General features: G+C 40.2%; 1 protein-coding gene across 1 annotated transcript; it reads right to left on the bottom strand.

Moving 5' to 3' along the window:
• Positions 1-11,158: 11,158 nt before the first annotated feature.
• LOC135713029 (uncharacterized) lies at positions 11,159-12,444 on the bottom strand. Its single transcript, XM_065236106.1, has 2 exons — positions 12,380-12,444; positions 11,159-12,317 (listed from the first exon to the last, which is right to left on the bottom strand). Exon 2 carries the CDS (start codon positions 12,293-12,295, stop codon positions 11,159-11,161), a length of 1,137 nt encoding a protein of 378 aa, XP_065092178.1. The 5' UTR covers positions 12,296-12,317; positions 12,380-12,444.
• Between the last annotated feature and the right edge of the window lie 9,488 nt (positions 12,445-21,932).

Below are 21,932 nucleotides of genomic sequence, written 5' to 3' on the forward strand. Positions count from 1 at the left end.
ATATTTACAACACATTAGAATTAGAAACATGATCGTGTAAACACTACACACGCTTGTTGTTAGATTACATCATAAAAATGCGTACATAACAGTCAATGCTGAAGCTCCCGTTTCCCACCAGTCAGTTAACTGACCTTAGCTAACCTAATATCATTGCGGCAACTCTCTATGCGGCAGGGGAACTATGCCATTAGCGCGCTAAGAGTTGTTAGACCACTGACATAGGCGCCAATTTGTAGGTGACGAGGCACTTGGTGACATTACAGCGAGCTTGACGATTGTTGCAGCCTTTTTTTAGCAAACTACCAGTTAAGGTGTGTAGTGTTTACAAGATCTTGTTTCTAGCTCTAATGCTTTGTACAATTGAAAGTATTGAAAAAGTTAATTCTCATGTTTTGCACAACCGAAACCATCAGAAAACATAAAATTGTACAAAAAAAAGTCATCCATTCTGGTAGACTATCTCTTAAATGCATAAAGAATAGCCATTGCTTAAGCTCCCGTTTCCCACCAGTCAGTTAACTGACCTTAGCTAACCTAATATCATTGTGGCAACTCTCTATGCGGCAGGGGAACTATGCCATTAGCGCGCTAAGAGTTGTTAGACCACTGACATAGGCGCCTATTCGTGGGTGACGAGGCACTTGGTGACATTACAGCGAGCTTGGCGATTGTTATAGCATTTTTGAGTGAACTACCAGACAATCATGACAATGTGATCGCTGCGCCTCCAGATCTCCCTTTAAATCGACCCACTGTGCCAATTTGTCAATAATGCATGACACTTTGGACGGGGTTGCTGGCTTGTTTGGTCCACTGTTCGGATATACAAGTGGCAAGCCTTCCCCTTCACGGATCGCTCCAAAAATTGCTGCAAACGAACTGCAAATATATAATAAACAAAATTATTGTGCATGAAAAATATGACAATGGACAATGCTCGAGGAGCACTGGGAGTTTTCGAACGACGCGTGCTTAGGACCATCTTTGGCAGAGGGTATATGAAAATGGTGAATGGAGTAGAAGAATCTAGATAGACCTGGAATTAGGGCGTAACAGCCTTTGTAAACAATGGCTTCTCTTGTTGATTTCTCGGAATCCAAGACACGCCTACACAAACCAACATATCCATCGGGTAGTAACTTGTTATACAGGTTAGGTTCCGAGGGACGTCGGATCAGCAAAAGTAAAGTAAGTATACAGACAAAAAGACATAACACTCGCAAGATGTTCATCGAACAAGCATTTATCGGTCAATTTAAAAGTATCTTAGTTGGTAGTACCGCCACCTGTGGCGCGCATAGTCAATTCCCTTGCGTTTGACGTTTCCACACTACCGCCATCTGTTCAGCGTACTACCCACCACAGTGTACTCAACAGAGGGCCGTAATATTTTAACAACGATGTTTTACAGTGAGAAATATTCAATGTGTTATGTCTGTTTGTCTGTGGTAAGTATCTTATACGTTGGCTAAATTGTTATCCAAACTGCCTAAAAGTTCGAAGAAATAGTTATTAGATAGTACAGAATTCTAAATTGGCATTATTTATGAAAAAATTACATTAGAATTCTTAAATCTCAGTCTTTCCCTGATTGCGAACCACACTTTAAATTTTATATAAACTTGCGACCCATCTTGTGTACCATCATAAGGCTTGATGAAACTTATTCCGTCCGGAAACATGTTTTTTCGGAATTATGAAGTCATTATAGGGTTAACTACCCCATTTTCGGCCTATTAAGCACAACCCGCACTTAGTCCTTCTTTATCTAGCGCAGTTTAGCACCAAACGGAATGTTATTATTACTGATGGCTTCCAAATTTATTTACCTTTCCGTATGTACCGTAAGATTTGATAAAGAGAAACCAATCGTTGAGATATTGTCAAAAGTCTAACACTGCTTCTTGACACCAAACTCGGCCTACGGATTCTAAACTCGTCCTACACGCAGAAAAAAATATTATCGAAATAAAAATATTTGAGGTAAATATAAACATAAATTCAGTTTGTTCTAGCCACAAAAATAAATTAGATTGATTTCAAACGTATTTTCTGTTTAAAGTCATGTGACATCAATGTTTAAAATAAAAGTCATGCTACGTTTATTTTGAAAATATTTGTGTTGAAAATAAACGTGAAAGCTTTATAATCAAAAATAAATATTTTTATTTTAAACATGATTTTGATGTTTATATTAATCGTACTTAATGTTTAGCGTGATTTTCTATTTATTGTTATAAATTATTTTCGGATGAAACAAATAAAAGTGCTCGATTAGGTTAAATCACCAATCGTGCGCTTATACATGCATTATCGTCGTCTTATGACCCGGATGCAATCACATCAGTCCTTCATCCAGAGACCAGTCCTTCACCACGAATGATGGGTGATCTTCCGGAAAACCCCTGTTCTGTGAAGATTCACCAGCTCCAGTGTCGCTCCGTCCAGCTCTTGATCTCGTTTTCTGCTTGGTCTTCTGCGCCTTTATCACCGTCAAACATTCCCGCTTGGCCAGGTCCCACCGATTCCATTCTTATTCGCCACGTACAGAAACCGATCATTGTCAGTCAAACACAAACACATCAGTGAAAGATGCTGTCAAATACAATTTGTATTTCGATATTGTTGAAATAAACATGCTTTTGAATTTAATTCAAACATACATATTTTAGTTTCCAACATCCTTTCAATTTACTTTGAATAATTCATATGTTTAGAGTATAAACATGTATATTTTTAATTTAAATGAACAAAATTCGTATCCGTGTAGCGCATTGAAACGCCAATGAATTCACTTCGGCCTATCGGATGAAGATTAAACATTGTAATAATCATTGTATGTAGTCTACACTCAATGAGGTACAGAGAGAGGTGGAGCAGATCGTGAAATAGGGTTGTATTAGTAAACCAAAAAATCAACGTAAACGCAAGTAGTGACGTCACTACTTGCGTGTACTTGCGTGTATCGTACAGTGGTTGTGTGAGTGATTGCTTCACCTCGGTAATCCAGCTCATTGGTCTACACTGGCTTGACGAAATGGAAATAAAGAATAAAGAATGAAGATAAAAATTGATTCGGTCGGAGCGCTTCTTTTGTTTTTGGGAATAATGGGTGCAAACCTTCATATCACGTGTTCTCATTGACTTCGTTCCGTAGCTTATTAACTAAAGTATCGTACCAAATGCATAATTGAATTGACGAACTCTGAAATAATGGATTTCTATTGAAGTTTTCTGCTCGATAGGCCCAAAACGGGCGATGTTTGCCGAAGTAGTTCTCTACCCTACGTTATTATGACATTTTGTATTTTTAAGTTACAAGAGGACGTTGCAAAGGATGAGTTTGACGTATGAAACCTGTGCATTTAGTTTTCAGAGAGTCGCAATCGGCGAATTATTCATTAAATCACTTATGGCTGTAAGCTCCAATCGGTATTATCCTCGGATTAAATCCCGATCAAGAATGTCCGGCTGCTTTGATGTCGACATCAGAGTTATTCAACATCCAAACAGGGACGGTATTAAAAGTTAATCCGAGTTGGAGCTTACCGCCATTATTGCGGCTCTCTGAATCCAATATTAATAGGTTGAAAAAATGGTTTAAAAATGGAACCTAAATCCAAAATTTCATAAATTTTGGTTCACATGAACTATGATAAATCAGTGTTATTACATTTGCAAACATCACCATTTTAGCGGCCCTCGCCATAGAGCGAACTGTCATTCAAAGGATATTAACGTCATCTAATGCAATTTATCGACAATTTAAATCTTGGTTTACAAATCGAGATGAATGACTATGGGAACGATAAAAATATATTTGTGCTCAGAAAACGAAGCTCGTTCAGATGATGTATAAAAATTTGTTTGTTTTTCGAAATTATACAACCCAATTCCAGGTTTTCCACACGAAACGAAAACTAATGGATACGTATTCGGTTTTCCCATAGGGATACGTATTCGGTTTCCCCATCAGGATACGTATTCGGTTTCCCCATCAAGATCCGTATTCGGTTTCCCCATCGGGATCCGTATTCGGTTTCCCCATTGGGACCCGTATTCGGTTTTCCCATCGGGATTCGTATTCGGTTTCCCCATCGGGATCCGTATTCGGTTTCCCCATTGGGACCCGTATTTGGTTTTCCCATTGGGTTCCGTATTCGGTTTTCCCATCGGGATCCGTATTCGGTTTTCCCATCGGGATCCGTATTCGGTTTCCCCATTGGGACCCGTATTCGGTTTTCCCATCGGGATCCGTATTCGGTTTCCCCATTGGGACCCGTATTCGGTTTTCCCATCGGGATCCGTATTCGGTTTCCCCGTCGGGATCCGTCTACGGAATCCCCATCGGGATCCGTATTCGGTTTCCCGATTGGGACCCGTATTTGGTTTTCCCATTGGAATCCGTATTCGGTTTTCCTATCAGGATCCGTATTCGGTTTCCCCATTGGGTTCCGTATTCGGTTTCCCCATCGGGATCCGTATTCGGTTTCCCCGTCGGGATGTCTACGGAATCCCCATCGGGATCCGTATTCGGTTTCCCGATTGGGACCCGTATTTGGTTTTCCCATTGGGATCCGTATTCGGTTTTCCCATCGGGATCCGTATTCGGTTTCCCCATCGGGATCCGTATTCGGTTTCCCCGTCGGGATCCGTCTACGGAATCCCCATCGGGATCCGTATTCGGTTTCCCGATTGGGACCCGTATTTGGTTTTCCCATTGGGATCCGTATTCGGTTTTCCCATCGGGATCCGTATTCGGTTTCCCCATTGGGACCCGTATTCGGTTTTCCCATCGGGATCCGTATTCGGTTTCCCCATTGGGACCCGTATTCGGTTTTCCCATCGGGATCCGTATTCGGTTTCCCCGTCGGGATCCGTCTACGGAATCCCCATCGGGATCCGTATTCGGTTTCCCGATTGGGACCCGTATTTGGTTTTCCCATTGGAATCCGTATTCGGTTTTCCTATCAGGATCCGTATTCGGTTTCCCCATTGGGTTCCGTATTCGGTTTCCCCATCGGGATCCGTATTCGGTTTCCCCGTCGGGATGTCTACGGAATCCCCATCGGGATCCGTATTCGGTTTCCCGATTGGGACCCGTATTTGGTTTTCCCATTGGGATCCGTATTCGGTTTTCCCATCGGGATCCGTATTCGGTTTCCCCATCGGGATCCGTATTCGGTTTCCCCGTCGGGATCCGTCTACGGAATCCCCATCGGGATCCGTATTCGGTTTCCCGATTGGGACCCGTATTTGGTTTTCCCATTGGGTTCCGTATTCGGTTTTCCCATCGGGATCCGTATTCGGTTTTCCCATCGGGATCCGTATTCGGTTTCCCCATTGGGACCCGTATTCGGTTTTCCCATCGGGATCCGTATTCGGTTTCCCCATTGGGACCCGTATTCGGTTTTCCCATCGGGATCCGTATTCGGTTTCCCCGTCGGGATCCGTATTCGGTTTCCCCATCGGGATCCGTCTACGGAATCCCCATCGGGCTCCGTTTACGGAACCCGTCATCGGGCTTGTAGCTTTTGAGAAATACACTGACTAACCTGCAGTATGTCGAGAGATCTGGCTGCAAACTCCCCGCCCGGGATCCAGCTTCGGATTCCCTACCGGGATTCGGCTTGGGACTGGTACTCTCGCTGGTACTTTCCTAAAAAAAAACATAATTACATTACATTAAATTAATAAATTCACATTTACTTACCAGAAAAACATTGCATCGCCACCAAAACTCGCGACGGACCGAGGGGGGCGACTCTATCTACGATGCAGAAAAGATTGTGTTTGGCTGTGGCTAGCTGCACGCACGCTGAGAAGATAGAAGGAAGATTTATGTTGATTTTAAAGATTTCCTGCAAAAAGATGAAGCACGATGCAAGTAGATGCAAGAAATGAAAGATTATTTTTCGAAGATTGATTCGCTAGTGTGAGATTTTTTGAGCATCTAGAATTGAAATTTAGATGTGTCGCCCCCCTCGCGACGGACACATTGTCGGCACTTTCCCGGGCTAATTCGTAAACAAATCAAACTTTTCCCACTGCGAAAAAAACTGTACACGGCCAATGAGATCAACGCAAATTTGAGTACAGTGTACTCAATATCGAAAAAAGTGCAGGATGAGTAAATTTGCCGCATGTTTTCCTGTGGAAAACCTCAAAAATCTGCCCTAAAATAAGGAAAATTTACGAGAATCCAGAGAATCCAATCTTTGCTTTTCTCATATTCGGAACATGAGGGAAATTAATTCAAAACTGAGTTCCTGCACTTTTTGCGATTTATGAGTGAACTAACCTCAAATTTGGGTCGTTCTCATTCGCCGTGTAGTGCTGACTCAGGACAAAACAAACTTTGCATGCGGCGAGAGACCGAGGGACAACAATTTACATCGTGATGAACTTTGATTCTAATGTAACGTTAGGTTCTGTTGTCATTGGATGTATTCTGTTGTTTTATGCGTGCAACAAATTACATCGTGATGAAGTTTGATTCTAATGTAACGTTAGGTTCTGTTGTCATTGGATGTATTCTGATGTTTTATGCGTGCAACAAATTACATCGTGATGATGTTTGATTCTAATGTAACGTTAGGTTCTGTTGTCATTGGATGTATTCTGATGTCAAATTTTACATCGTCAAGACGTTTGATTCTGATGTAACGTTTGAGGCTAATGTATTTTTATGTACTTGGACGTCACACTGAAGTCTGAATACATTAAGGTTACAGCAATACACGTTAAAATTTAATGTATTGAAGATGTCTGCTGGTGTTTCCTACATTACAATTTCTATTCGGGTGGTCAAAGTGTGGGTTTAGTGATCTCAAGGTTCTTGGTTTCGAATCCAGTTTGTTTCATTATTTTATTCTTTTTACATTTTTTTGGTTAAACCCATGAATTTAGCTCATGATTTCAACTCGGATGATTCATGATTTTGGGAATGTTTGCTGCGTTACGCAAAAGTTGCTCATGATATCATGAATGTTATTCATGGTGTATTTTCATAACATGAAAATACGCTGTGTTCATGAAATCATGAGTCATTTATCTCATTTCGGAGATCGTATTTTTTCCCGTGCAGCGAAGAGTAATAAGAGATGCATCTAATCCATTGGAACTATCGACTGAAACGTAAGTTAAGCCTTTGTTCAAAATATCGCACTAATGAATGATTATAACATTCCTGATTTGTGCAGCATTTCAGAATTTCAAAAGATGTTTTTTTTTAATATCTGCTAAATATTGTGAACACAAAATCATGTCCCAGCATCTCCAACAATGTCAGGATATTTTGAACACATTGGAAGCGAAATTTGTCCTCATTTCATTAAATTTCCAACCGAAGAAGAAATACGCGTAAGCGTAAAGCATACGTAAATGATTAACGCGTAAGCTGGATTTCTAATAATAGCCCCATCAAAGCACAAACATTTATGCTGGTAAGTTTAGTGAGTGATTAAACTTTTGCTTGGTAAACAGGCCTATTCTGCGCGGCGTGTGAGGTGAGGTGACACGCTCTCACTTGTGAAGTGACAATTGTCGCCTCGGGTGAGGTGACTCTCCGTGCAAATCAAATGGAGAGTCACCTCACCCGAGGTGACAATTGTCACTTCACCATCACTTCACTGTCACTTCACCTCACACGCCGCGCAGAATAGCCCTGAAAGTTCATTTGCTTTTCAATATATGGAAACCACACCTTAACCGTGCGTTTTATTGACACCAACTATTCAGGATCATATCACGATTCCTTCGTATATAATGGAAGTGCACTGAATGTATTGGTTACAACGAATTATGGACGTGGAGAAAGACTCTGTTGGATACTGGGTAAACATTATTAAACTCTTGGTTCCCTTTGTGATAACCCGTTTTATTAATGATTAATCAACTAATAATTAGTGCTTTTAATAAGAACGTTTATTTATGGCAAGGATGGAATCTTTGATCTGATAGTTCTGCCAAAACACAACTCAGTTGGCGTCTTTCCCGTTGAAGAGTGCGGTGTAGTATAGTACATAATAAGGTAATCCTGCAAATCCTGCTTCCAGTCACGGCCGAGAGCGTGGCTTATTTGTAAGCGCTTCAGCAAGGATCGGTTCTGCCGCTCAACTAAACCATTCTCCTGCGGCCAGTATGGTGTAGAATGGTTCAACGTAATCCCATGGGTGTTGCAGTACAGTTCAAATTCCTTTCCAACAAATTGCTTGGCATTGTCAAGTGTCATGGTACGTGGATATCCGAGTCGAGTGAAAATTCTATCGAGACGTCCAACGGTATCCTTAGCTGTTATTTTAACCATGATTTCTACCTCTTTATATCGACTGAAGTAGTCTACGATGACAAGCAGGTATTCACCCGACGGAAGTGGACCCATAAAATCTATGGCCACATCCACCCATGGTTTTGTGGGCATCATTCTGCGTGACATAGGAACCGGTTTGCTAGGAAGTCCGACTAGTCGACAGCCTTCACAATTCTTGACGTATGACGTGATATCAACATCCATCCGGGGCCACCAGACTCTATCCCGCAGCCTACGCTTCATTAAAGATTCACCGGGGTGACCTTCGTGTGCAAGGTCCAGCATCCTCTTCCTCTCCCCTTTTATATGTTCCGGCACCACCAGTTTACTTCCACGCACTAACAAATCTCCGACAAGTCCAAGCTCATTCTGGAATGGTTCGAATGCCTTAACTTCCACCCTGGTCCATGATCCAGATCGCATAGCTTCAACTACCAATCGTAATTGTTGATCCCTTTCCACCGCGTTCTCTATTTCTCCAACGTCCACTGCGGCCGATTCCGTTACCGCAAGGATAAGAAACTTATTATCCTTTTCAAACTCCACCGCGTTATCTTCTTCCACCAGCCGAGAGAAAGAATCTGCGACATTGCTTGAACCCTTCCTGTATTTAACTTCGAATGTGAAGGATTGTAAGCGTAAGACCCACCGCTCTATTCTAGCACAAGGCCTCGAAGACGGCGAGAAGATTACCTCCAGAGGTTTATGGTCGGTTTCCAATTCGAATTTCCGACCAATGAGATAAACGGACAACCGCTCCACAGCCCAAACGATTGCCAGCGCTTCACGTTCAGTCTGGCAGTAACGTTTCTCCGTTGCGGTTAAGCTCTTACTAGCGTAGCATATAACCCGAGGATTTTCATCATCACTACCTTCAAACTGTACTAACACAGCGCCCAGGGCTACTGGAGACGCGTCAGTTATTACTCTCGTTCGCAGTGAGTTATCGAAGAAGTGCAGGGTTCGAATATCGCCGATTATTTCCTTCAATCTTTCGAACGACTTTTGATGACTTTCTTGCCAAACAAAATGTTTTCCCGATTGCGTCAACTCTCGTAAAGGAGCCGTTACTGTGGCTAAGTCCGGCAAGAAACGTCCGACGTACGTTACCAGTCCTAAGAAACTGCGAACTTCTTCAGCAGTCTTCGGCGCTCGAAATCTGGTCAGGGATTCTATTTTGCTTGCAGTTGGTCGTATGCCTTCCTCTGAGATAACATGTCCCAGGAATTCAATCTCCGTTGCCTTGAAAACACACTTTCTATGGTTCAAAAGCACCTCTTTTTCTCTTAGAGTTGATAGAACCTGTTGCAATGCCCTGTCATGTTCTTCTTCTGTCTGTCCGAAAATGATGATATCGTCGATATAATTGACTGTATTCTCACAATCTGCTAGAATCTGCTCTAAGGCCTTCTGGAACATTTCCGGCGCGCAGCTGACGCCGAACATCAATCGCTTAAAACGGTATAGTCCCTTGTGAGTGATGAACGTCGTTATATCTCGGCAATCCTCCTCGAGCTCTAGTTGATAGTAGGACTCCTTAATATCAAGCCGACTGAAGAACTTGGCAGCTTTGAGGCGAGGAAGAAAATCTTCGATAGTTGGCATCATGTGGTGTTCTCGTCGTATAGCTTGATTTGCGCGTCGCATATCCACGCATAGGCGAAGATCTCCGTTATCCTTCACTATCGTCACTAGCGGTGATACCCACTCGCTGGCTCCAGTGACTGGTTCAATTATATCTGTAGTCAGAAGTGCCGACAATTTGTCTTCAATACGTGAAAGCAGCCCGCATAAACGCGAACCATAAATTGACCTTACCTAAAATGGTTAAAAATTGTTTATAATCCCTGCTAAACTTTAACTGAAATGGTTATGGAACTTTACATGAACGTTTAATGATAAAGTTTCAACCTTATGTATTATGGTTTTTTGGAACTGGACCTTACAAATAATGGGTTGTTAAGAACCATTACCATTCCAAATTCTTGTTTTCTCCATACATTTTAAGAAAGAGAACTATATAAGAACGTTTTTACTTATGATTTGAGAACATTAATGGTAATGGTTATGGTAGTCAGTAAGGTCCATTAATGGTTTTGTATTATCGCTCAACTTTACGTGGAATATATCGTGAATTGGTAATCAGTAAATTACAGGCAACCAATTCGCGATATATTCCACATAAAGTTGATTGATGTTACAAAACCATTCGTGGACCTTACTGACTACCATAACCATTACCATTAAAGTTTTCAAACCATAAGTTAAAAGGTTCTAATATAGTTCTCTTTCCGAAAATGTATGGAGAAAACAAGAATTTGGAACGGTAATGGTTCTTAACAACCCATTATTTGTAAGGTCCAGTTCCAAAAAACCATAATACATAAGGTTGAAACTTTATCATTAAACGTTCATGTAAAGTTCCATAACCATTTCAGTTAAAGTTTAGCAGGGATTATAAACAATTTTTAACCATTTTAGGTAAGGTCAATTTATGGTTCGCGTTTATGCGGGAGAGCAATAGGTGGGCGTCTGACATGTTGTACAACAGGAGTTATAGTTCTGTCGATAGGAATTCTCAATTTGACATCCTTGATTTTAGGAAAAGGCCTTTTTTCGTCTACAACCTGGTTCAAAGAAGATTGGACACTAGGTAAACCGATCGACAATACTCCTAGCTTGGTAGCAGTCAATCGCCCGAGTAAGGGTTGTGTACCTCCCTGTACTACATAAAAGCGATCGCTCCTTTCAATCCGCTTTCCGGCATCCTCAACAGAAATAACTGCTTCAAACATTCCACCTATAATCAATAATTAAACAATAGTTTCGAACCTCAAGTGTATACTAGTATCTGTAACACAAACCTATTGCTAACGGTTCCGAATCGCGGCCATACGCACGGAAAGTTTGATCGGCTTCTTTCCAAAATTCCTCAACTTTCACTCCATGAGTTTTCATGTACGCCCACGTCCTGTCATCTATAATGTTCTTGGCACTTCCAGAATCAATCAACATTTGGATCATGACGCCTCCTACTTTGACCCAGATAAATTCGTCCCCATTTCCGATACTAAAGATGAAATTTGGCGGTACCGGTTTTTCCTCCTCGCTGTCCTGAACTCGCATGATACCTTGGGATTTCGGTTTCTTTCCCCGCCATTCGATAGGGTTATTCGCGCTTCGCTTCTGAGGAAGTGTGATTGTTCTGCACCGTTTATAGAAATGGCCGATTCTGTTACATTTGTTACACCTTTGATCTTTAGCTGGACACTTCGGATCATTTCCGTAGTGGTTCTTACGCCCACAGCGGTAACATTCACCGGTTGGGTTTTTCGACGAACCTTGAATCTTGCAGACATTAGTGCCATTATCCATCCAATAGCTAGGTGCTGAACGTTCTGTACTCGATGACGCTGTTTTCATCTGCTGTGATTGATATTTCACTGCTTCATACGAACTGACCACTCGAGTTACATCGTCTAGTGTCAAGGACTCCTTTTGCAGCAGTTTCTCCTTTAATTCCGGAGGAGCAAACAGAATTATCTTGTCAACGACAGCGATATTACGACTCTCCTCAAGGGTACTTCCGAAATTGCATTTTCGAGCCACCTCAAGCGAACGCCACAAAAACTTCTCCATAGACTCATCCTCCATTGGCTTCAAATTCCAATAGGAATTCCTTTCGAAAGCTTCGTGCCGTTTGGGCGAAAAATATTCATCAAGTTTCTCGATCGCCGTTTGATACGGATCGATCTTCTTTTCTTTGTCTTCATCAACGTCAGCTCCTGGTATTGAAGAGAAAACTTCCTGCACGTCCGGGCCGGCTCTAGCCAAAAAAATATTTTTCAATCGGGTTTTGTCCTTTTCCCCATTGGCAGCCGCTATGAAACCGAAATTCCGTTTATATTTCTGCCATTCGTCGCGTACGGTACTGTTTGGAATCGATCTGAACTTGAATTGCGGTATGTCCCATTTGTCCATCTTTGATTATTTGATAAAAACGCTAAAATTTAAAATAATTGTTTTTGGTTTTCGTTTGTTAGTAAATACTATTTACGCATTCACCTTTCCAAAATCGACGAATTACGTTTAAACACGGCCAACAATACGATTGACATCCACGAATCCTGTCGGCCGGCCAGTTTCCGTCTGGCGGCTTCTTGCCTTTATCGGTCGTCCTCGACCCGAGAGCTACGTTCCTTTTGACGGTCTTCCTCGACCTGACGGCTTTCTGCCTGATACGGTCTTCCCTGACCTGACGGCTTACTGCCTGGTACGGTCTTCTCACTGACCTGACGGCTTTCTGCCTGCTACGGTCTTAATCTGACCTTCGTCGTGCAATGCACCGACCACTACTTGGATGTAGTATTTTCCACTAAATTAGACAAAATGAAAACAAATTCTTATTAGAATTCTTGCCATCCACATTTTTTTTTTTTTTTTTCATCACGCATAACATAACCAAGAAGATTCTTTCCTAGCCCAGCAAAAAAGTTTTTTTTTTTTCTTTTCTCCAATATTTCTAAATAAATCTTACCTGTAATTAATTCCAGTTTATATCCGTCGTCGCCAGATGTGATAACCCGTTTTATTAATGATTAATCAACTAATAATTAGTGCTTTTAATAAGAACGTTTATTTAACGATTATCTGTTCCTCTACGTTTCTCTACAGATGTCATAGTACCGTCCGTCTGCCCAGTGGTTAGCCGTACGGCATATTGACATCCGTAGCTCAGCTTCAGCCCAGTGGCTGTGGCTACTTACGGACTGCCACACCCTTCAGATAGCGAAGGATAACATATTACAAGGCTTGCTTGATGTTGTTATTTGACTGAATATGCAGAACATGCACTTGAGATTTGCTAGACCAAAATTAATAATGACAAAATCTCGCGTAGCACGAGAAAAAGAATGTCGGACGACAACCCGGTGAAAATAATATTAATAATAATATTAGAACAAGACGGAGAGGCTCGCAAGGTGTCAAGGTGGATCGACCAGGTGGAAGCTGGCGTGGGTGGCTACTTGCAGCTATAAATCGAATGGATTGAAGACGACTTCTTTGTACGGCAAAGGACACCCCGTCCTCAGCCTAAATTTAGCAATAGTAGTAGCATCAATACAATTCAAACTGTCACTAATTAGCATTTCATCATTTCAAATAATTAACACAATATGCCGTAGTGGATTTGGTCCAACAGTAATCAAATTTTCATCTAGTAGAATCAGGTTGAAACTAGTTGAAGAATGGACAAAAAAAAGACGGAAATACCGAACCAGACGTTACAACAACGCTAAAAGGAACAATGTCGACTTTAGAGTTTTGACGTTTTCAGACACGATTACGCATAGCGCAACATGATGACATTATTTCCAATAATACCGGTCACGAATTTCTCACATTTTTTTTTTGTCCCAACCAGGGTTGGTTCCACTCACTTCGCTCTAAAAAAAATGTTTTTCCGAATTATGAAATCATTAAATGCTATAATGATATTTTGTTATTGTAATGCCGCGGACATACTTGGATGAAGTGAAGAACTAGCCAATGGCTAAAATTCACTAAAATAAAAAGAAGAAGAAAAACACTTGGATGACAAACTATGAACATGAGCATTATTTGTATAATATTATAATTGCATCCATGGTCACACTTGTATAGTTTTTTGTATGGTTGTTGAATAGTGCTCATAATTATTATACACATAATGCTCATGCTCATAGTAGGTCATACAAGTGTATACGCGGCATAAGTTGAAAGAAGAAGTTGTGACGTATGTGTTTGACACATAAAACTTGTCAATTTCGCTTTTAGAGAGTCATTTATCCCGTTCACATTACAGCATATATCACGTAATAGCTGTCTTGCAATGAGCACTAGACTGATGCAAAATTTGACATTTTCGCTCCACAGTGCTAAAACGGTTTTAAATCAGGTCCTGATTTTAGCCTCCCAAAATTTAAACTCATTTGGTAAGAAATAGAATTGGCACAAACTATTCGAAGTTTATACGGAAATTACTATGGGAAAACCAAAATTTTTGTTCATTGTTTTCTACCCATTGTCCATATTGCTTTTCCGAAAAAAAATTTATAACTATTCTCACGGGAAATTTTATAAGCTACAACTTTGCGGAATATTGTTTTTCAGCCAAATGTCAAATTAAATTGTTATTAATTCTTTAAGAGATTGATAATCTTATGGCATGATCAAGCAGCTGTTCTGTGGGCAACACTGTATTCTGACATAGTAGCCATTATATTTGTGCTCTATTCTTCGCACCAGAAACACCAATGTTGCTTGCTGAACAGTTGAAAGAGCATAATCATAAGACATAAGTGACTTGAATCATTGATAACTTTTGTTCTTTACATTTGATTGAAAAGTGGTTTTCAACAAAGTTGTAGCTGAGAAAATTTGCTACAATCACTGCTATCATTTTTAGAAGTATAGTGATGTGGTGAATTTTTAGATAGATATGAACAAAAATATAAGTAACATAGTAATTCCCATATAAACTTGAAACGGTTTGTGCCAAGTCAGTTTCTTACTAAAGTAGTTCAAATTTTGGGAGGCTAAGCAGGACCCAATTTGGAACCGTTTAAGCACTGTGGAGCGAAAATTTCAAATTTCGCATCATTCTAATGAGCACTCATACCACTGTGTCAAAATATAATAGCAGCGCATGCCGATTTCTATACAAAATGGTCAACTTTGACAAGTTGTAACTTTGTTCTCTTAAGATCAATTGAGCTGAAACGTTCACCAAAGAACTACAAATATGTTCAATTTTACGATTACAAAATACCAAATTTTTCGAAGCACCTGCCGGAAAGTGAGACACTAGGTCAAATTGTTCAAAATAATAGCAGTACTAATAATTTGCATTCCAGCTCAGTTTTGAGATTTTAAATTTTACATTTCTCAAAATTATAACAATCCCTACCCAATTAACAAATGTACACACCAAATTTTTATAGCTGGAAATCAGCAATTTTTTGCTGAATTTTGCCGAGCTGAAATTTCAGTAATCATTTCAGCAATATAAAATTACTGAAATTTTCAGCAATGTGAAATGTCATTCTGCTTGACAGAGGTTTACTGAATTTTCAGCATATTTAATAGATTTGCTGAAAATCCAGTTATCCGGCAATCGCATAATTTGACAGCACTTTGCTGAAATAATTCAGCAATATTTATCATTGTACTGAAAAATCAGCTTTTTAGTTTTAATCATACTGGTTCATTCAAAACAACATTAATTTCGGTTTATTTGAATCATTTTCATTTATTTAAACAAATTAAATTTAGTTTCATACCGTATAATCATTTCAGCATTTTGTTAGTTGAGCTGAAAGATAAAGTTGTTAACAGTTGTCGTCATATTATCCACGGTCAAAACGGCTCCAACGAAAAAATTGTAAAAATTTGCAAGAGACGGTTCAAACTTGAATTTGAAAATGAAGTATGTTTGAACCAAAAGCAAAAATGCTCGGCGAATATCACAACCTGCCGAAAACACACGTTTGTTCAAACGAATGTATGTTGCTCCTTCCTCATACTGTGGTGCCTTGACGATTAATATCGGTAGCTTGGTCTTAGTATAGCCAGAAGCGAATTGCTCGACGTCGTCTTCGGGCTGAAAAAGGTCATTAGTATTATTTGCAAATTAGGATAAGTTTTCAAATTAGTGATTACTCATACATTGATCCATTCGATGATATGATCCAAGTGATTTGTGATCTTTTGTGGTCCTTGAATTGCGCGCTTAGCCCCACGAGTTGGATTTTTGTCCTTTACGATAACAAGTGTTCGAATAAATTCTGTAATTCACAAATACATAATCAAAAATGTATCCATTTTCACAGCAAATTTACTCACGGGATTTGATATATGAATGCAAGCTGTGGTGTTTTGCCAGTATTTTTGGCTGCAAAATTTCCCAGGTTTCATTGAAGTCGCCAGCATTAGGAAACATCACTTCGAAATCCACTGAGATCTATAACCGAAAAATTTGTAAGTAATTAGAATGAAACGGCTAGTTTTAACTATTATACTAAAGATCCGCTGAACTCAATCATTAGAGGGAAAGCTTCAAGCAGTTCGTCAACCAGTTTTGCATCATCACCATTATCTCTGATGATCTTCCTGGCGCCAAACGTTTGTCCCCAATCGTTTTTAATTACTTCCAGAGATGCGTCAGTTGGGACAATGTACTTCAGCCTTTCAATCTGGAATATGAATAGTCCTATTATTTTGAATAATTTAATTAATAGTGTTATATTATTTACCATTGCAGAATCGTTTTGGATTTCACTAGCCTGTAGCATGTTGTTGGGGGAGGTAGCTCATCGATTCTTCCGGTTCGCCTCCTAGCATCGTGCTATAAGGTACCAGGCGATAACCAGGCTAGTTGGTCGATAGCTCGATGACGTCGTTTCGTTGGCGTCTGCAATGAGAAATTCTCATAGCAGGCGTTGACGATGGGACGTTGTCGAGTTGTTGAATAGCAACTATCGTGGTAGCTCACCGATTACCTGTCGATTTCCCAAATTTGGAAAGACGTCTGCATTGAATTGTCTCATATAATAATATTCCGCCCACTATATCACAAGAAATTGCGTGTAGCTGAGTGGAATGGAGATAAGTTAAGCATTGGGTACAGGACCAAGTCTCCCCTGGGTGGTGCCAGAAGATGAGCGCAATAGAATCATCAAGTTGCCATAAGGCACGGAATGAGACTATTGCATGGCTGGGTAGTCAAAGTCTTCCATTCGTTAGTAATTTCAGGTGGATTAGAACAGGTTTAGGTTTAGGGTGGGCGTTGGCCAGATTTGGATTTTCAGATATAATCCTAAATAGGACCTAGATTATTTAATACACTAGTAACCTCAACCTCTGTTACAATGTTTCATTGTGATTAATCAACAATCAATATCAAATTTGCGGTAAATTTGAAAAAAAGGGAACTTGGAGTGTAGAGCACACTGCCCACTGGACGATCCTGAAGCCTGGCCAAGTGAGTGGGGTATGGGTTTATTTGATTGAACGGCATTTCCAATGTATATATCGATACATTCAAACCATTGGCATTTGAGATAAGACAGAGAAAAGTGAATATTTATGACCCACCCTTATACCATAGAGGTAACTCTACGACAAGTAGGTCCCGAAGAAACGTGCTCAACTTTTTGGCTCACCTCTGGTACTATCTTCGGTCCCAAGCTTGTTGAATCACCCCTCGAAACATAGGAAAAACCAATAACCCCTCATTTTATCTGTCAAACTTTCATAGCGAATCAAAACAAACATTGCGTAGTACTAGAATTTCGACTAGAATAGGGTACGTTAATCGTTTGCTTGGGACCAATAGGCTACTAAAGTGGTGAGCCAATTTAAAATCGTTAGTTTAATATTGATTGTTGCTTATACTCAGCACTTCAAATAGGGTGACGGTCTTACCAACCAGTGGAAACTAACGATTTTAAATTGGCTCACTTCTTGACTAGCCTATTGGTTCCAAGCAAATCGATTAACGTACCTTATTCTAGTCGAAATTCTAGTACTACACTATGTTTGTTTTGATTCGCTATGAAAGTTTGACAGATAAAATGAGGGGCTCGTGGATTTTTCTATGTTTCGAGCACAAACGAAGTGACAGACGGAGCGGCTCGAAAACTTTGGTGACTAACCTGCTATTGTAATTTTTCAGTGTACCATATGGCAACACCACTACTACTGGATTGTACCAACAATCAATACGAAACTAACGATTTTAAATTGGCTCACCACTTTAGTAGCCTATTGGTCCCAAGCAAACGATTAACGTACCCTATTCTAGTTGAAATTCTATTACTACACTATGTTTGTTTTGATTCGCTATGAAAGTTTGACAGATAACATCAGGGGTGTGTGGATTCATGCAGAACACGCAGGGGTGAGTGAAATAGCTTGGGACTGCTTGGGACCGTTGTTCTGGTACTGAGTGAGCCAAAAATAATAATGATTTTCTTCGGGACCCAGTGGTCTTAGAGTTACCTCTATGGCAATACCATTTAACCCTGAGAGGGAGAAGCAGATAGCTCACACGGAATTCATTGTATACTTGTTCTTCTTGTCATGAAAATTTGTGCCGTTGAAATCAAATCAAAACAGGCGTAGCAAAATAGCGTGTTTTGCTTTGAGCGTATAGTGATTGTTTGAGATTGTTCAGTGTGCAGTGAGAAACTGTACTTTTCTGTTCGGTATTTTACTATGCCACTAGATGTTTTGACAAAACCTTGGCTAATGGCATCTTTCAATATTGATTTGTGTGTATGTTGAATGAATTAAAAAGAAACGGTGTCCCATTGAATAAATTAGCCAATTTAAAATCGTTAGTTTCCACCGGTTGATCTAACCGCATTTCATACCGGAACATCATCCTCAAATTACGTAAATGTTCGTCCTCCCAAATTTAGTCTAGTGATCTAGCCCATCGCCTATCGATTCTAATCGTTTAATTGTTTCATACATTTTTTTCAGATTAAAAATAAGTTGGACATCTATGAATATTTACTATAAGACATTTGGTTTGCCTGGACCTCGACTGAAATAACCACGGCTCTCAAAATAAACCAATGATTTTTACTGGGGCAGTGATAGAATTCAATGCAGCAATGTTGCAGTTTCAGAGTTATTATTATTGCAACTGCACATTGTACTTCAGGGGCTACAAAATGGTGAGTTGACAACCTGGAAGGAGCGGAATACCTAGCCCTGGTCCTCACAAGTTCCTACTTCACGACTCCCCGAGTCATATGAAAACAAAAGACTACCAGCTGAAACATTGACACAGCTGAGTGGCGTAGCCTGGGCAATGTTGCCAGTCCGGCAATAGCAAAGTGAAGAGGTGCAACGCGAACACTGGCGCGGTAACCATAGTACCAACAATCAATACGAAACTAACGATTTTAAATTGGCTCACTACTTGACTAGCCTATTGGTCCCAAGCAAATCGATTAACGCACCCCACTCTAGTATAAATTCCAGTACCACACTATGTTTGTTATGATTCGCTATGAAAGTTTGACAGATAAAATGAGGGGTTAGTCGATTTTTCTATGTTTCGAGGGGTGAATCGATTAGCTTGGGACCGAAGAGAGTACCAGAGCTGAGTCAAAATACTGAAGAAAGAAATACGGATCGGAACAATCGGCACAGACCTACGCGACGAAATAGGGACTACGATTGGAAACTCGGAACATGGAACTGCAAATCGCTCGGCTTCCCGGGCTGCGATAGGTTAATCTATGACGAACTTAAACCGCGCAGAAGGTGACCTGCGGACCCTTCGCAGACTACGAGGCTGGCGAACTGTGGCCATGGATCGAGTAGAGTGGAGACGACTTCTTCGGACAGCAGAGGACAACAAGGCCTTAGCCTGATTGGTAAGGTAAGTAAATTGTACTTCAGACATTAAATAAATTGCAATAAATAATAAATTTCCTGTTGTTGATATTTGCTAAAACCATTCGCTGGGATTTAATGAAAACAAGAAAATGACAATCTCTTGTTATGTTAATAATTTTATTACTAAATTATTCAAAGAATTGGTTCCATCAAGGGTTCCATTCTTCATAAACTCATCCTCTCCTTGGTGCAATACTTGTATCAACTCAAAACATGACACACATATAGAATAAAAATCTTAGATCTTGGTGAAATGGTAACACCATAGAGGTAACTCTAAGACCACTGGGTACCGAAGAAAATCATTGTTATTTTTGGCTCACTCAGTACCAGAACAACGGTCCCAAGCAGTCCCAAGCTATTTCACTCACCCCTGCATGTTCTGCATGAATCCACACACCCCTGATGTTATCTGTCAAACTTTCATAGCGAATCAAAACAAACATAGTGTAGTAATAGAATTTCAACTAGAATAGGGTACGTTAATCGTTTGCTTGGGACCAATAGGCTACTAAAGTGGTGAGCCAATTTAAAATCGTTAGTTTCGTATTGATTGTTGGTAACACGGAGTCACAGGTGTTTAGTTGAAGGGTTCTGCGATGCTTATCCGACGCCACTAATCGCTAAGGGGTTTCCCCTTTATCGGTTCGACAAAGCGCAGCCTTGTTGTCAACTACTGACGTAGTCAGAAGGAAGCACCTGAGTATCGGAAACAGTTCCGTATAGCCACGAAACTGCCATGCCAGCCACCACCACATCACAAGCTTTCGTTGGATTGCAGTCGATGTTTATTGACTTGTTGACACTGCTTTGGTCACTTTTGAGTAATTGTGAGTAACTCAAATTTACTCTATGCAAAAATATTAACTCGGAGTACAGCTGACTTGCCCCTAGGTCAAAACCTTAAAATCGGCTGGCAAAAAATAACATCCAGCAGCACACGATAGATGCTTGGGTATGTTTTGTTTTTTTTTAGCATTTGACAGTTCATTGTGGGTCCAATTCATCTCAAAATGTTGTATATTTAGTTGCACTAAAATTGATTTCTAGTAAAATAGATGGAGTCCCGGGCTTACCCGTATTTCAACCACACGAAAAAAAAAAAATTCGGGCCACTTCATTGCTGGCAGTGGAGTCACGAAACTAGAAGCTAGAAGATGCTGGGCATTATGGAACCGATATAATATGTATTGGACAAACATTAAGTTTTCAAAGCCAGGCCACGGACCGGTACGCCACTGCTTCATTGGTTACACTAAGCCAGCTCCAGGCATGGAAAATAATTTCATGCATTCATTTACATTCATTTGCCTCTAACTTTTTTCATCAAAAGCATTCCGCAAAATGATGTATAGAGCTTTTGTAGGTTTTGTTAATAACTACAACTTTTGTTAAGACATCAAATCTGTATCTCTTATGCATCACGAATTAGAGCGGGCAGAACTCGTTACTGTTTTTCAGTGAATGTAAAATACATTCACTGAAAAACAGTAGTGGATTCTGTTTGCTCTTATTCGTCATGCATAAGAGATACGGATTTTGACAAAAGTTGTAGCAAATAACAAAACCTACGAAAGCTCTATACACCATTATGCGGAGTTCTGTTGATGAAAAAAGTTAGGGGTAAATGAATGTATTTCCATGCCTGGCCAGCTCACACACCGCGTATAATTGGCCCTTATTATGGGTGTCACTTCACGATGAAAATGAAGTGAAGTGACCAGTTGTCACTCACGGTGAAGTGATTGCCGTGTAAATCAAATAGGAATCACTTCACGGTGAGTGACAAGTTGTCATCGACATTGACATCGGTAATAAGGGTCATTATCTTGACTGGATCAGTACTTTTCGACCTTTTCTCCTAGGGGTTTTCTCGACATTTTCGTTCAGCCTTCTGCTCCTGGGCATATAATTGAACAAAACGTTTACTTTCAAACATCGTATTGAGGACATCCAAGTACACTCAAAAAATTTCACACGTTTAATCGAAGTGTTTAAACACTTGATTTTTTAAATGCAGAATCACATTTACTTTAAGTGTATTTCACCTTGGTTCGATGTGTTATACACGTTAATTTAGAGTGTTTCAAACTTTGAAATGTTGAAAATTTTTCACTTTCTTTTCAAGTGTATTGCACATTGAATCACGCTACTGTTCAAAACA

The sequence above is a fragment of the Ochlerotatus camptorhynchus genome, unplaced genomic scaffold (genome assembly GCF_037179485.1).
Source record: "Ochlerotatus camptorhynchus isolate MF236.1 unplaced genomic scaffold, CSIRO-AGI_Acam_v1.1 ptg000530l, whole genome shotgun sequence".
NCBI classification, from domain to species: domain Eukaryota; kingdom Metazoa; phylum Arthropoda; class Insecta; order Diptera; family Culicidae; genus Ochlerotatus; species Ochlerotatus camptorhynchus.

Coding starts and splice junctions, on each gene's coding strand:
- LOC135713029 (XM_065236106.1), bottom strand. CDS start 12,295: ATGGACAAATGGGACATACCGCAATTCAAGTTCAGATCGATTCCAAAC.